The 17,553-nt window shown below is 41.1% G+C and overlaps 2 protein-coding genes across 2 annotated transcripts; one reads left to right on the plus strand and one right to left on the minus strand.

Annotated features, from left to right (window-relative positions):
* Positions 1-3,227: 3,227 nt before the first annotated feature.
* On the plus strand, positions 3,228-4,252 carry LOC149630449 (uncharacterized). The gene is made up of 4 exons (XM_089851319.1): positions 3,228-3,236; positions 3,541-3,815; positions 3,871-4,056; positions 4,120-4,252. Exons 1-4 carry the CDS (start codon positions 3,228-3,230, stop codon positions 4,250-4,252), a joined length of 603 nt encoding a protein of 200 aa, XP_089707445.1.
* Positions 4,253-14,247: 9,995 nt separating this feature from the next.
* On the minus strand, positions 14,248-17,525 carry LOC149630450 (uncharacterized). Its single transcript, XM_089851320.1, has 6 exons — positions 17,517-17,525; positions 16,102-16,272; positions 14,976-15,182; positions 14,743-14,917; positions 14,603-14,682; positions 14,248-14,376 (listed from the first exon to the last, which is right to left on the minus strand). Exons 1-4 carry the CDS (start codon positions 17,523-17,525, stop codon positions 14,777-14,779), a joined length of 528 nt encoding a protein of 175 aa, XP_089707446.1. The 3' UTR covers positions 14,248-14,376; positions 14,603-14,682; positions 14,743-14,776.
* Between the last annotated feature and the right edge of the window lie 28 nt (positions 17,526-17,553).

Raw genomic sequence — 17,553 nt, forward strand, 5'->3', positions numbered from 1 at the left:
TCTGTAAATGTTTCAAGAATAGCGTATCCTCTATTAGACAAACAAGGCGGTAAAATTTCCCCGACTGTAGCTGGGTTAAGTTTGAGAAATGTACCTAAATTAAAGAAAAAAGCGTAAATTTTCTTAATTGGCCATGGTCGTAACGCGGCCAATTCCTCGATCTCGAATAAAATAGATTCTTGATCCATCTTTACGCGTTTTTATAGTAAAAAAAAAACTTACGTTAAATGCTATCCCCATGAAAAACAAAAAAGAATATAAAAATACGTTACCTTTCAAATCAAGACGTGTCCGGGCAGGTTTTGTAAAACTTTTCTAAAAGCGAGACTATGCTATTCGTCTTTACTTTATAACTCTGAAGTAGAGAATGAGTTTTGCATACTCAACATATTGCCTTATATAGGTCATAACACTCACCTTACCCCCCACCTCCCCCCACATGTTGTACGTAACGGCTTTTTACGAAGCAAAAATGTAATCTTTTTTAGATACATCCCCCCTCTCTCCCTCTAAAGAGCCCGTGCTATAACAAGAACCGACCAACGCAGTTTCGTCCAGGCCTGTTTACCCTATATGAAAGAGGCCAACCTTAAACTAGAACTGCCACCCACCCTCTCTCCCCAAAACCAAACTCTAACTAGAACTGCCACCCCCCTCTCTCCCCAAAACTAAACTCTAACTAGAACTCCCCCCTCTCTCTCTACCCCCAAGCTAAACTCTAACTAGAACAAATCTTTGCCCAGACATGTTTACCCTATATGAAAGAAGCCAACATTTAACTAGAACTAACCCGCTTTCTCCCCCCTCTAAAGAATGAAGACATAAGCCATGTTAGGGCTCACTTTGATTTTGACAGTCGAATAAGAAGGTCGCTTGAATTGTAAGTAGAATTTTTGCGTAACAGTTTTGGGCGCTCGCTTGGTATAATAGCAACGGTTGCTTTTTTTAAGATAAGACTGGAAGTTGATAATTTTCGTAAACGAAAACTCCCGTCCAAACCTCGTAAAATCAATTCGAGATTTCATTTGGGAGAAGTATTTCTATCTTTCGGATTCACGTCTGATCTCAATATAGAGATTAGAATATGCCAGAAAGAACCAGATTTGTCCACGTTTCGCTTTGATGTTGACACCTGGCAAGCTTTTGCATCCAAAATTGGTCCGCTTAGCGGATGGACAAGCTGCCAAGAACCCACATCATACGACGCTATTTTAGCCGATACTCCATTATCTTCGACATCAGCACACGCAACCTTTAACAATCTAAAGCTGGAAACGAATATCAGGGGTGGAGACAGTATCGACTTCACATTGAACGCTTCAGAAGCAAGCGAGTTAAATCGATTAATGCCATATATTAATGAACATGTGAAAAAGCTTGTATCGAACGAACAGGTGTATTTATTACTTGGTGATTTGATCTGCGCTGAACTTATTACCATATATAAAATATTACACATAGATTACGGTGAATTCTTTTCTTTCGAAGAAATTGAAGATCATATTAATTTTGATCGTGTACTATCATATTTTGGCTCGTACGTTTCACCGTATAAAATATTAATGGCTTTTGAAAGTAGATTAAAGGAACGCGGAATAAGTTTTGATTTTCAATCGTATAATATATTTAATATATTAATGTCTCAAACTTCTTATTTAAAGAAACGTATAAGCGTTGTCAATCTTTTTGGCCTGGTGTAAATTTGTATTGAAATAAATTTTTTAAAACGTAATTTTTGTCATTTGATCTGGATAGGCATATATATTTATAGGGCCATAACAAGACGCTTCTAAAGCATTGTGGACAGCAATAACTAGTCTACAAAGAAATCGGCTAGGATTGTGTTATTATCGTTAGTAATCATTTGAACTCGGGGTCAAATTCTGTTTTTTAGGAATGTGACCGCGTCTAGACTTGTTTTTATTAATGTATTGAAAGCTAGGGTACATGGAAATCGGCTAGGAATGTGTTGTTATTATCGGTAGAAATCATTTGAAGTCTGGGTCAAATTCTTGTTTTTTTTAGGATTGTGAGAGGGTCTAGACTTTTATTATTAATGTATTGAAAGACATGCGGCAAGGGTACATGGAAATCGGTGTTATTATTATCGTTAGAAATCATTTGAACTCGGGGTCAAATTCTGTTTTTTAGGAATGTGACCGCGTCTAGACTTGTTTTTATTAATGTATTGAAAGCTAGGGTACATGGAAATCGGCTAGGAATGTGTTATTATCGTTAGAAATCATTTGAAGTCTGGGTCAAATTCTTGTTTTTTTTTAGGATTGTGAGAGGGTCTAGACTTTTATTATTTTGGGGTCTCGTTTGCTTCAATAACAACTTTTGAATATTGGAAAGATCATAAGGTTTTTGTATTGGGGTATATAGAAAGAGCGTCGGAGACTAAAAGAACCCCCCCGGTTTCTCCATGGTTGCTATAAATACGGCAATTTACCCAATACAAAAATCACTCTCAGCCTAAACACTGACGAACCACTACTACTAAGACTAATCCTGCACCAAACTTTCAACATGTGAGTATAATGTTTTTTCTCCTGAAACCATAGAATAAGTTTTTTTGTTATTTAGGGCACCCAACCCTTTACCGTTTGGGAATGAGGTATTTGAATTCCTAAACCCACCTGTCCAAGATGAACCTTTGGAAGAAGAACCTTTTCCTCTAGCGGAACTAGAGGAAGTGGTGGTGGAAGGAGGGGAGGAGGGAGGGGAGGAGGAATGGGAGAATGAGGAATTGGATGAGGAATTGGATGAGGATGATGAAGATCCTACGCCATTGGATTGCAACATCCAACGGTAAACATTCCATGTTTTCTCCTATTTTTTAGTAGCTATATTTCGTCCATAAAATTTGATCAGGATCTTAGCCCAGATCCGCCAGGAGGCCGAGGAAGAAGAATGGCTTGCCAACAACGAAGTACGCCCGGCCATCGAACAAGTGTACTCGGTCGAGACAAATTATGTTATCGAAGCCCTGGGTCAAACCCTGTTGGGTTTCATGGTATTCCCTGTAGAGCCCCTAGAGGGGGCACCCCTAGTCGAGGAACAGCCCTTAAACATAGCTAACTGTTATTCCGGCTTGTAAGTTATATAGTTTTTTTTCTTTTTTAAGACCATTTCTAATTTCTTTTTTCTTTACAGTCTCAATACGGCCATCTTAAAGTTTTTTAAAAGGAGAGCCCGAATATACAGGGAATCCGAAGGGGAGGTTGATGCTGACGGCGTGATTGACGCCGCGTCCGTTCGGACAGCAACCGAGCACGATATACGTCGGGCGAAACTGTTCCTCGACAAAGTCGCCTACGGGGTGCTCGCCCAACAGGTGGTAGATCTAGGGCTTTTTCGATAACATAAATATCCGCGTCTCGGGGGGGCTATTCAATTTCCCGCCCCTAGCCCCCAAAGGTAAGAAACCGTTTTTGTATATTATAAGGGGGGGGGGTAAAGAGTGTCTGGGTTTCAACGGTCCCCCTCCATACTATATATACGGAGAGTTTCCCAATACTAAAATCATTCTCGCTTTAGCTTCGACCAGAACATCATCCACCATTATCATGTGAGCATACTGTTTTTTTTTCTGAAATCGTGGAAAGACTAACTTTTGAACTTAATAGGGCGTACAGTCATATTGACGATGTTCTTTTATACACGGACGACGAGGAGGACCCGAGACAAAATTTTTACGAGTGGCAACAGCGTCAGCCACCCCCACATCAACAGCGTCAGCCACCCCCACATCAACCCCAGGAAAACCCGCCGAGAGTAAATGAACATCTGCCAAATGATTGCAGCCTCTTCAGGTAAAGTCTCTATATTTTTTAAACTTTAATGGCTATATTCAAACATTTTTTATAGGATCCTTGCTGATGTCCATAAGGACTTAGTGAGGATTCGCGCGGAGAATCTCGGACATGGTTTTGATCTCCGCGAGGACGACGTTGTCTTCCGGGAGTTGAGTTCTCGACTCATACCATTCGTTGACATAACACCCACTCCCGGAAACCCTATGCCGGTTTACGTTAACACGTCTCTCTCGGGCTCGTAAGTTAATTAGCATTATTTTTTTAAAGATGGATCCCTAATATCTTTTCTTTCTATTTTTAGTCTCAATGCCGCTATCACCGACTATTTCAAGGGGAGAGCGGGTACCCCCAATGAGGGAGTCCTAGACCGGTTTAGGCAAAAACGTTTCCTCAGAGCTGTAGCAAATGATGTTCATTTACAAACAGGCCTTTAATCTTTCAATTTTTTTCTATTTAAAATTATATATATATATACAAATAAAACATGGATAAAATATTTAAAATTATATATATATACAAATAAAACATGGATAAAATATTTAAAATTATATATAGACAAATAAAACATGGATAAAATATTTAACGCCTCTTGATTTATACATATCGCAAAAGGTTAAAAAAAATGCCCCGCTTTAAAAAAAAATATTACCGGAATTAAAATTCCGTGTAAAATTAAAAAAACGTTGGGAGAGAAATTCCTAGGCTTGTACAGGCATTCCCCCGCTTTGCACGCGTAACGGAGAAGAGGAACCCGAGAGATATATTCCTATAACATTTCAGTGCTATACTGAGAGAAAACGCGCGCCGCTATGGTTGTACACGCATTCCCCCGCTTTGCACATGTAACGGAGAAGAGGAAAAAAAGAGAGAGGAAAAAAACTCTCCTTCACAGCGCTCTCGCGCCGCTAGGCTAGTACATTCGCAAGCGTAAAAATAAAGAGACGGTCAAAGGGAAAGAGACGGTGAAAGTCAGGGAACCAAGAGAGAGAGAGAAAAAAAACTCTCCAGCCTTCACAGCGCTCTTGCGGGTATCGGGCTGGGTAAAGAGAAAGTGAAAGTCAGAATAAAAAAAAAGGGGACTTAGCGCAAAGAGAGAGCATACACTCAAGAACAACCTCCACCCTTCAGGTGGAGGAGGTGAGGGGGAGACACACCAACCCCCCTCCGGGGATGGAGGCATGGGGGCAAAAATTCGTCCCCCCCTTCGCGGGTATAAACCATGGGGGAAAAAAATTCATCCCCCCCTGCGCTGCCCGCGGGTATCGAGGCTTACTATTCTCTTATGCCTTTTCCAAAATATTGTCCTTTATCTTCATTCACTTCCCAAAATAATGCCTTTTCCAATATATTGTTGTTTATCTTCATTGACTTCCCAAAATAATATGCCTTTTCCAAAATAATGTGGTTTATCTTCATTGAATTTCCAAAATAATATGTCTTTTCCAAAATATTGTTGTTTATCTTCCTTGACTTCCCAAGATAATATGCCTTTTCCAAAATATTGTTGTTTATCTTCATTGACTTCCCAAAATAATATGCCTCACCCAAAATATTCTTGATTATCTTCATTCACTTTCCAAAATAATATGCCTTTTCCAAAATATTGTTCTTTATCTTCATTCACTTCCCAAACTAATATGCCTTTTCCAAAATATTGTTCTTTATCTTCATTCGCTTCCCAAAATAATATGCTTTTTTTCAAAATATTGTTGATTATTTTCATTCACTTCCCAAAATATTATGCCTTTTCCAAAATATTGTTGTGTATCTTCATTGACTGCCCAAAATAATATGCCTTTTCCAAAATATTGTTGTTTATCTACACTGACTTACCAAAATAATATGCCTTTTCCAAAATATTGTTCTTTATCTTCATTGAATTTCCAAAATTATATGCTTTTTTCAAAATATTGTTGATTATTTTCATTCACTTCCCAAAATAGTATGCCTTTTCCAAAATATTGTTGTGTATCTTCATTGACTTCCCAAAATAACATGCCTTTTCCAAAAAATTACTTAATATAATAGAGATTTCCCTCCCTGTCAATCACAGTTTGGTGGGAATTTGTCCTGGGGCTGGGGGGCATTTGAAGTGGGGCTTGGGGGAAAATTGTCCCGGGGGATTTAGTCGCCTACGAGAGGTGATTATGTCCATTTTTCTCTTATGGTGGGATTTAGCTCTGAAGCATCTTTCGACAGTCTTTAAACTATGATTTCAAAAGGTTCTCGAAACAGTCTAGACCTTTAATGGCGGGCTGCATTATAGTCTGAGAATTACTCGACCAATGCTTTGATTATGTTATAATAACGATGCTATCTTCATCGCATGTGCATTCAATTTGGTAGTTTTCGAATCTTTACTACTTTATATTAGGTTTCGTTGTAAAGGTATTTAGCTGTTATTAATTTCGCTAAAAATGTATTTAGCGTTTAAAGATTTCGAGGTAATTGTAATTCGCTAACTTTGCTATCGCTATAAAGATATTTCGCTATTATTGCATTTCGCTGTTTTTGTTTTCGCTATTTTGACCGTCGATATTGTGCCTTCGACATTTTGGATTTCGCTATTTTGACCTACAAGCCATAACCCTACCTCCATCCATGCTTCTAAAATAAAACCGTCCTTATACAATCTTCCGAAATTCCTTGAACTATGAATGCGGCGAGGGGGTAATTACTTGTTTAATCTGGTGTACACTCCTTGAGTAATCCCGAATAAAATTCAGTAATCCAAGATAATTTTAATAATCTCAAGAAAAGTCTGCAATTTCAAAATAATCTCCTTAATACTAAAAATTTAGGTTAATACCGTATTAATTTCCCTTAATACTTGAAAATTGCCGTTAATCCCAAGAAAAACCACAATATTTCGTGAATCGCAGAAAAAATTTGATAATCCTTACTATTTTCATAAACATAAATTAATAGCAAATAATCCCCCTTAATCCATGCAAAATGTCGTTAATCCCAGATAAAACTTAAAATATTTGATGGATTCTTATTTTAATACCAGTGAATCCCTCCCAAAAAACGTAATACCTGTGAATCGCTGTGAATCCCTCTTTAAAAACCTAATAAACCCCTGAATCCCTCCCAAAAAGCGTAATACCAGTGAATCCCAGGTTGAAAATTTAATCCGATTTAATCTTACATAAACCTTATTAATCCTAATGAATCTTCGAATTAAAAGTATAATCCCATTTAATCTTGCCTAATATCAACTTAACCGCCAAGAGATTACTTCGCCATTATCAATCCCACTTTTTGTTGAATGATCCCAATTTTTTTTTAATACTTTGTAATATTTAATCTGGTGTACACCTTTTGAGGGAGTTATTTCCCCCTCGGAATGCGGTATTGAGTTTGGAAACACGTTTGCTCGATTTGCAAATTGCGAACGTGGTACCCTTGGTTGTAAGAATACAAACAGACAGACCCACATTTCCAGTACAGTTGTAACCGTTCTGTCGAACCCCGGTCAGAATTATCCAGATTAGAATAAGTCAGATCCGACCCTAGTTTAAGTCTTTTAAAAGACACGTATCTAAATTAAGACAAGGTAGCCTTTCATAATTACCAAAAGTCCATGTTTATTATGTCGAAAAATCGAAGTCCAAAACAAAAGATACAACTTAGTTTAATTAATACCGGCTTAACGCCCCGCACAATCACTACTCGTCGAACTTTTCCTTTTAAGCATCGACCATGACTTTTTATTAGAGATGGGCCGATACCAGTTTTAACCGATACCGATATCATTCGATACTTGGGAAACCGATACGTACCGATACCGATATTTTACCCGATCCTTCGAATAAACCGATATTAAACCGATACCGATATATTAACCGATATCAAAAAGAAAATAGATGCTATAATATAGGTTGTAGAGATGGGCCGATACCGATCCCATATTGGTATCGGTACCGATATTTGACTTTAAACGATATATCGGTATTGGTTGAAAATGAACAGATATTTTTCCTTAAAAAATATCGGATAGAAATATCGGTTCATTTTTAACCGATACCGATATATCGGTTAAAGTCAAATATCGGTACCGATACCGATATGGGATCGGTATCGGCCCATCTCTACTTTTTATACCGTTGGTAAAAAAACGTATGCCCTCTTAGCTAAGACGGGCTGTACATTTTCCCGGGATCCAGTTTTTTAAAGATAGCTCTCCAACGTCACGTGAGGTGTAAGGAAGCCCTTACATTCTCCCACCCAAAAAAGAAAAAGTCATGGTAGAGCTTCTGGCTATTATTTTCGTTTCTTGTTCATCTTGGGAAAGGACAGGCCGAGACGAAGTGGGTCGTTGCCTGACATCTATGGCATCGCTGGACTTCGTTGTCCGGGCGAAGAGAACTCCTATCGTTTAGCAGGGGATGTCGGCCTTCGCCCCTTTGGGCTTCTCCAAGGAAATAGTGGGTCGACGCTGCGGGCAAAAATTTGCCGGATGGTCCAGGTGCATGCAGGGGTATTCATATCGTCTCCCGGGCTCTAACTGGAAGATGGCACAGCCCAACCGGGAGGGAATTGGTATTGGTCCTTCCGGTTCGCGGCTGGGTACAGGTACTGTTCCGTCCACCCTGGATGGATTAAGATCTACCCAATCCTGCGGATCGGGTTTTAGGATCAAGACGTCCTCCTCCCTTTGGGGTTCCGTTTGGCTCGCGGTTATTTTCTGCTCGGGGTTCACCTGGCTTTCTTGGTCCTTAACCTCAGGCTCGAGGTTCACCTGGCTCTCTTGGTCCTTCACCTCAATGGCATGGGGAAAATAGGTTGGAACAGGATGAGTGAGGCCTAGGTGCAGGGGAATAGTGACCCTCACCATCCCATGGCTTCGGAGATGACAGGTTGTACACGGGCAAAGCCCCATCTCCAACAGACGCATTATCGGCATGTTGATTATTACCAAGGGTCGGCGTTCCTCAATGATGATAGGAGTTACCAGAGTGGTTAACTTTTGGTATCCCAGGAGAGAGAGTCGAACATTGTCCATCGTCCCTAGGATCAATCCTGGGGGAAACTCCGGCCATCTACCCCGAAATTCAACCTCCACCTCCATAGGAAGGGGGATAAGGGCTGTCAATTCCTCTTGATTAATCAGGGCTCCTATGCTGATGATTGCTCTGGGTGCCGAGAGCATCAAGGTCCCGGGAGCTTCCACTCCCCCTCGTCCCGCAAATAACCGAACATAAAAAGTTCCACAAGGACTCTAGTTACGGGAAAACGGTTGGTTAGCTTTTCGTACCTGTTCCCATGGGGGTTTTGAAATAGCGCGGCGAGAAAAACAGAAATTATCGGTATCTAACCGGGAGATCTTATTCATTCTCAGGTAGACCCCTACTTCATAGGGGGATCGAAGCCTTTTTACCCTGTCCCCTGTAGGAAAATAATAGATATCCAATACCGGTCCCCCAGGTCTGACCTTATTTCTATACACTACTTCCCGGATCCATCCAATTCTAAAGGGCTTGGCATAGACTTCTGGACATGCTTCGCCGTCATCAGTTGAGCTAAAGCTATCGTCTCTACTGCTTAAGGTACTATCCGAATTAGTAGAATGGGGTGGAGTAATGAGTTCTAGACCCTCGTCTGGGGCGATAAACTGAGTCCTGAGAGTAGGGGGAGGATCGGAAAAGAATCCTTCCATATTCGTATCGGTTCCTTCAGATGGGGACGTCATCTCTGATCGGTCAGAATTATGGTCCATAGCGACGGCTGGGGTGACCTCTGGGTCGTCGTCCTCCACAGGATAGTTGGGACTGGTCTCCTTCTCCTCAGTACCAGATCCTCGTTCGGTAGCAGCTTCCGACGCGGATGAATTTTCTGGCCATAGGCCCATTTCGGTATGATATAACTTAAGATGACTGATATTCCGAGTACCCACGTCCTGACCGGATGTAATATCCCTTAGCCTACTTGCTTAAGAGACTGATTTTCCCTGTAATCCCATAAGGACCCTCCCACTTTGGACTTAATTTTCCCATGAAGTTACTATCGGCACGGGAAATTGGATGTGTCTCCAACCAGACTAAGGTTCCCACTTCATACTCCGTGGCTTCTCGGTGCTGATCGTAATATTTCTTCTGTTGATCTTGGGCCCTCTTAGCTAACTCTTTTGACAATTCGAGTTGCGTCCGTAATTCCTCTACAGCGGAGAGTCTTTCTTCAAAGTCTTTTAAGGGCATCCCTATTTCCAAATCCCACGGAACCCGAGGTTCCCTTCTGTGATTTAAAAAGAAAGGGGACCGTTTAGTGGTATCGTGGGGGGCGGAGTTCATTGCGAACTGGAATAACCCCAGATTTGTATCCCATTTTCTATGGTCCCTTCCTACATATAGGGAAATCAACTCTCCCACTACTCGGTTCACTCTTTCAGTTAAATTAGTTTGGGGGATGATAGGGACTTGAGTATCGGGGGGGGGTGATTCTAAGGAGCTTACATGTAGCTTTCCATAAACTGGAGACAAATTGTCTTCCTTGATCACTAAGGATTCGTTTCGGCGAACCCCATCTGACTATCAAGAGCTGCAAGGATTTGGCACAAGTTTTGGCGGTAATATCCTTTAATGGAACTAACTCGACATACTTGGTGGCATAGTCGACGAATACCAGCAAATATTTATGCCTCTGTTTACTAACAGGCAAAGGCCCCATAATATCTACCCCAAGCATATCCCAGGGTGTGGTTAACTCTGTGGACTGCATCAACCCGGGCGTTTTCCTATTCCGGGCCTTATGCCGTTGACAAAGTAAACAACCCCGGATATATAAAATCACGTCCCTTCGAATAGTAGGCCACCAATAGCGATATTGAACCCTTTCTAGGGTTTTATCCCGGCCTCTATGACCCGAAAGGGGATGATCATGGAGGATTCGCAACATTTCCTTACGGAATTGAGAGGGCAAATAAATTTTCGCCGGGCGAGCCCCTACAGCTTTTCGGTAAAGTATATCATTTCTTAATTCCACTAGATGATGTGTGGCGTATGGTTTTCCCAGAAGGTCTATCAGAGACTTGAGGGCAGGTTCGTCTCTTTGGGCTCTCCTGATATCCTCCAGGGTAAAAACATGGTACATAGCATGAGGAGAAAAGGAAATGCTTTGGGAGCCTTCACTGGAGGATTTCGAGGTTGAGGCGCTAGCTTCCTCGCTCCCTGAAAGATCCGGAGACTCCAAAGTCTCCCCTGTATCCCGATCCGATGTTATACTGTCCACGCCCATAACCAAGAGACTCAAGGGGGCCCTCGATAGGGCATCCGCCACCACATTTTCCACCCCTTTTTTATGGATAACTTTGAAATCGAAGGACTGGAGATAAATAGCCCACCGAACTAATCGTGAGTTGGGTTCTCTAAGGTTGAATAGCCATTGCAACCGTAGAGGGATGGTTCTCCAAATACGGCCGAAATTTTTTTATTCCCCACCAAATGGCCATACATTCCTTCTCGGTGGTAGTATAATGAATTTCCGCGCCCTTCAACATGGTACTGGCGTAGGCAAGTGGTATCTCCACGCCTTCCTGCTTCTGGGACAGAAAAGCCACTAATCCTTCCCCACTCGCATCGGTGGTCAAAATACAAGGTAGTTGGGAGTTATAGGCCCCCCAAGGGGGAAGCCTAGCATATAGCTTCCTTTAGTTTTGAAAAGGACTCCTCCTCTTCGGGTCCCCATGCAAAGGGAGTATTCTTACGTTTTAATTTATTCAAGGAGGCAGCAATTTTTGAAAAATGGGGAATAAACCTGCATGCCAGCCGGCCATGCCCAGAAATCTTTGAACGCCTTTCACATTGGAAGGCCTAGGGAAATTCACAATGACCTCGAGTTTTGTCGGATCTATATGGATACCGGATTCACTAATAATATGTCCCAAGACTACAGCCTCCGATTGACCGAATTTAAACTTCCTCAATTGTAAGGTTAACCCGGCATCTTCGAGGCGATGAAAAACGTATTCCAGAGCCTCCAGATGTTCTTCCCAGGTCGAAGAGGGTATTATGATATCGTCTAAATACACAAAGACAGAATAACGATCTCCCTCCTTGAATATCTCATCCACCACTCGTTGAAAATTTGAGGGGGCATTACACAGGCCAAAGGGCATCACGTTAAACTCATATTTCCCGGCATGAGTAATGAAGGCAGTTTTGAATTTGCTGTCTGGATGTAATTCCAGCTGCCAATACCCGGATTTTAAGTCTAGAGCAGTATTATACTTAAAACACCCTATTTTTCAAAGTGTTTCGTCAATCCGAGGTATAGGATAAGGATCTTTGATGGTAACCCCATTTAGCTTCTTGAAATCTATGCAAAATCGGATTTTATTCCCTTTTTCCGCAACTAATAGTACTGGAGAGGCCCATGGGCTAAGGGAAGGTCGAATGATTCCATCCCGGACCTTTTTTTCGATATTCTCCTCGATGATCTTAATCTTAGACTCACTTGCCCGATACGCTCTACTGGCTATCGGGGAAGCATCCCCAGTTCTAATTTCATGGTAAATTAGATGACACCTTCCTACTTCGTCCAAAAACAACCGAGGGAACTTAGTTAGAACTCTTTTCAGCTCTTCCCTTTGTCTTCCATTTAAAGTGGTTTAGTCTATGGTCTTATCGATATTGTCTAGAATAACCGCGGGAGGTTGGCCCTGATTCTCGTCGGTGGGGAGTATGAATGGAATCTCCACCCCCGCGATTTTACAGAGCAGACGGTCAAAATCTAACAAAACCTTATATTTAACTAGAAAATCCTTCCCTATGATAAAATCACAAAACAAAAAGGGTACGACAAAAAGTCATGGGTAAAGGTTAGAGATCCTATTCGGAAGGATAAATCGACCTTTCCCCGCGTAAAAATATAATCGCCGTCACCTAAGATGACAGTTCGCGATTCATTGCGAATATCCTGATCATCGATCCCTCGGACCCTACAGATATGTCTCCATTGGCCAGAAGTTGATGACTTCTTATTGGACACTACACTCTTAGAAAGAATGTGCAAACTTGAACATGAAACTGTTCTAAACAGTTGTCCCAGATTTGGCACAGTATTTTGTTCCATGCTGAACAGAAGAAAAACTGTGCTAAGAAGAACAGCCAGTTGCTGTTCTAAGACAGAACTGCCTCGTGCTAGGTCAGAACTGCCACCCGTTCCTCTCTAGAACTGCCACCCGTTCCTCTCTAGAACTGCCACCCGTTCCTCTCTAGAACTGCCACCCGTTCCTCTCTAGAACTGCCACCCGTTCCTCTCTAGAACTGCCACCCGTTCCTCTCTAGAACTGCCACCCGTTCCTCTCTAGAACTGCCACCCGTTCCTCTCTAGAACTGCCACCCGTTCCTCTCTAGAACTGCCACCCGTTCCTCTCTAGAACTGCCACCCGTTCCTCTCTAGAACTGCCACCCGTTCCTCCCTAGAACTGCCACCCGTTCCTCCCTAGAACTGCCACCCGTTCCTCCCTAGAACTGCCACCCGTTCCTCTCTAGAACTGCCACCCGTTCCTCTCTAGAACTGCCACCCGTTCCTCTCTAGAACTGCCACCCGTTCCTCTCTAGAACTGCCACCCGTTCCTCTCTAGAACTGCCACCCGTTCCTCTCTAGAACTGCCACCCGTTCCTCTCTAGAACTGCCACCCGTTCCTCTCTAGAACTGCCACCCGTTCCTCTCTAGAACTGCCACCCGTTCCTCTCTAGAACTGCCACCCGTTCCTCTCTAGAACTGCCACTCGTTCCTCTCTAGAACTGTCACCCGTTCCGCTCTAGAACTGTCACCCGTTCCGCTCTAGAACTGTCACCCGTTCCGCTCTAGAACTGTCACCCGTTCCGCTCTAGCACTGTCACCCGTTCCGCTCTAGCACTGTCACCCGTTCCGCTCTAGCACTGTCACCCGTTCCGCTCTAGCACTGTCACCCGTTCCGCTCTAGCACTGTCACCCGTTCCGCTCTAGCACTGTCACCCGTTCCGCTCTAGCACTGTCACCCGTTCCGCTCTAGCACTGTCACCCGTTCCGCTCTAGCACTGTCACCCGTTCCCCTCTAGCACTGTCACCCGTTCCCCTCTAGCACTGTCACCCGTTCCGTTCTAGAACTGTCAGTTGTACTACGTCGGAACAGCTTCCCGTGTAATGCTAGAACTGTTACGCGGGCTAAGTAGGAACTGTCACCCGTGCTAAGTCGGACCTGCCACACGTGCTAAGTCGAAGGTAAGTAAAAGTGACTTAACTATAGGTACAAGAATACTAGTAAAATTCACAATGGTTTTCATTTAGTTGCTATTCTCATTTATGACAATTTGTTTACCAAGTTAGTTACAGAAACAGATAATTTTTGTGAATTAATTCCAAAAATTACTTTTTGGGCATATTCTAAAGTTTTTGACAATCCCGTGGGATATTTTAAGTGGAATGTGTAGTACGTGCTAAATAAAGCCAATATGGCGCGTTGTAAAGATGAACAAAACCATGTTTGCGTTTCAATTGTTAAATTTATATCAGATTTGAAGATATTACGTTCTTCTATTAACAAACAGGGTGTTGCTGGTGCTTTTTCCATCTGGAAAAAATAAATTCGGGTCAGCCTAAAGCCAGGTTTACTTATAAACTATTCGTAAGAAATAAACTTCTGAAAAATTTAATTGGTTAAAATACTCAAAATAATTGAAAACTTGTGATCAACAGGCGGTGCCTTCGAAAATGGCTCGATTTGACATCGTTTATTTTTGGAACAAAAGATCCCTCTTAACTATTACTCGATCAATACCAAATAAAATGTAACTTACATTTTCTAAAAGAAACAGCTTCCCGTTTTTCTCTGCTAATAAGGATGGTAATAGCAAAAATGCTGCTTGAACTTCATAATCTATATAATATAATTTCGGTAATTGGGTTTTATAAAGCATATTAAAAACGTAATAAGTACCTTTAAAAACCTCGTCATTTACTATTTCTCTTTGCTAATCTAAAATTTTGAGCACAACGTGGTCTTTTTTTGATAAAGCAATCATACGTTTTGCATTTTTCTTCATATGGTTCGTAAATAATTCTTCGATTTCGACTGAAGATTTTTGACAAATGCGCCCTAATTCGTCTATTAGCTTTAAAATATAAATAAATTACATCCTGCGTTCTACATAAAGAAAAAATATCGCTTACGCCTTGTTCTTTCGTGAGAGGAGGGAATCTATCTAGGATGGTAGCAATGTCGTGTGCAGAAACATTTGCCTGTCGGTGTGCAAATGTTTTAGACATTTTTTCCTTTATTACGTTTAAATCGATTTGTGTTTTCTTCATCTCTTTGCCCAAGGCTTCAATGTGTTCAGCTATACTTCTTTCATCTTCTGCTTGAACGGTAAAATTTGCCTAAACCAATTTAATGGATTAAATTTTGTTTAATTTGAATTCTAAATATATTGAAAGTTTAACTATAAAACTCATTAGTACCTGAAAGAACGCACAAAATAAGGAATATTTCTAATGATCATACATATTTGCCTATATCAATTCTTTAATAGATACATTTATGGTTTCAAATAGAAATATTCCTTATCCTTTGAGCTCTTTCGAAAAACATGAAAAATTCAAGTTTAATCTTTACCTTTAAAGGGAGACTGAAGTGATAAATCAAGAGATTTTTAATCCTTCCATAACTACATGCAATACCTTATTACACAGTAAAAGAATCGGGAAGTCTTTCTGAATTGTGTAAAAAAAATCAAAACTATTCTGCTTTTGGTTATTACAGAACGTTCAACGATGTTCGACCAATTAGGCGTCTCTCACGTAATAAATATTTATTACGTGGTTTTTGAAAAGCGCTAAAAAATGCCTTATCAGAGCGCGTGTGCTAATTGTAAGCGACTAATGGTGGAATTCATAAACGTTGGACGAAACGCAATCTAGTAAAGGCGATGGTAGGGCGTCGTGCGCAAAAGGCAAGATGTTTGCGCACAACGCCCCGCCTTCGCCCTGTACTAAATTGCGTTGCTTTCGATGTTTATGAATTCCACCTTAAATGTGCGCACTGAATTTTGTGTTTTTAGCGCCTGTCATAACCTGCGTGTTATACTTTCATTAAATGAAATGGGGAACGGCAGCTGATTTGTCAAACATTCTGGAATAGTTAATAAACAAAAACAGACCAGCCTTTTTTATGCTATAAAGAGACCCTTTCCGAATGTTCTACTATGCAATTAGGTATTTAGTCAAGGAATTGAATATAAATAAATTGATTTTTTTACTTCCGTCTTCCTTTAAAGATTTCCCCACCTTTGGAGCTTACCAATGATTGCTTGGTTCTATCTTTCCTCGCGAGGCCGTCCTTCTCGGTTGGCTTTTTCTTATTTTTGGTTAGATAGGAGTACTTCCTTCTATTTTCCGTCACCACTTTAAGGTGACCTAAACCTTTGCGGGCATGTCGAAATTTTTGGTTTAACGCAACCAGCCACGAATCCTATTTGCATAAATTTATTTAACGTCACTTTCAACCAGAAGTAGATCATATTACCGCTCCCTAGAAGTACTGGACGATATAACATCGCTGTGCATCAGCATTGTCTCCCAGCGCTGAAGGGAAGAGGGTATATGCGAAACGCAGCGGCGAATTTGTGAACTAAACCAGAGGAATGATTTTGGCGCGAAAGAAATTTTTAAAAAGCGGGCCAAGAAAACGGAAGTACGTAGTAGCCAACGAGAAAAGGTTTGGAGAGAAGAGCGCGGAAGGAAACAAGTTGTTCCATACATAGTGTTGCGTTGAAAATATAATACTAGAAGTCCACTTTGTTTTTACGATTTTAAAAAATAATTGGCGGTCTATAGGTATTTCGCTCAATTTCTAAACGCTTGTGTTGAAAAGGAAATTAATATGAATTCAAATGTTCAAAATAAAATTCATCATGCTAGAACATTTTTAATGCATCCCCAATACAGCACTGAGTTTCCACCGATTTATAGGTTTTTAGCGGGGATAGTTGGACCGATTTATTACTAATTAAGGGTTATGTTCGGCGACATAGAAATTTGTTTTCCTCTTTTTTAAGTGTGACATTTTTTTTCAATGCTTTAACGTTTTCCGTTTGCGAAAGATGCTGGTCAATATTTTTCAGTTTTAAAAAACGTTTTAGTCGCTTACGGTTAAGTGCTTTTAATATCACATAAATCGTGTTCAGATGTGTGTTTCATTTGGGCATGCGACGACTGTAGTTAGTTACTTTGATCCTAGACGTTTTTCCTAATTAGCAAAGAAACATAAGCCGTACTAAATCAAAATTATAACGCGATAACAAGCTTCACACTAATCACGACACTGACGGCGGTCTGACAGCCATTATCATCAAGCGGAACTTCCGTAGGTTAACCTAACTCAAGATCCGGGTTAATGGTAAAACTATACTTGTTGAACTGAGCTATAGCGGGCTTGGATGTCTTGGAAGAAAACGCTGTTTACAAAAGCATAATCTACGTACAGTACTTATAGGGAGCTGTATTATGATTCACTAAGGCCAAGACGTAATGTAGCAAATCGCTAGCGGGCAGTGCAATCTACTTGAATTTCTTGTCAGTGAGAATGATAAGCTCTGAAAGCCATAGTTGATTGTACGAATTGAATCGCGTACTGACCCAAACGTTGATTTCCTACAAACTTTCCTATATTTTCTATACACGCAGGTAAATAATTATGGAACAGGAGGAGTATACAAGCCGCATTATGATTATTTTCAAGAAAATGATCCAC

This window comes from Phalangium opilio, unplaced genomic scaffold (genome assembly GCF_054372755.1).
Source record: "Phalangium opilio isolate 3A_F unplaced genomic scaffold, DU_Popi_V2 ptg000103l_1, whole genome shotgun sequence".
In the NCBI taxonomy this organism is placed as follows: Eukaryota; Metazoa; Arthropoda; class Arachnida; order Opiliones; family Phalangiidae; genus Phalangium; species Phalangium opilio.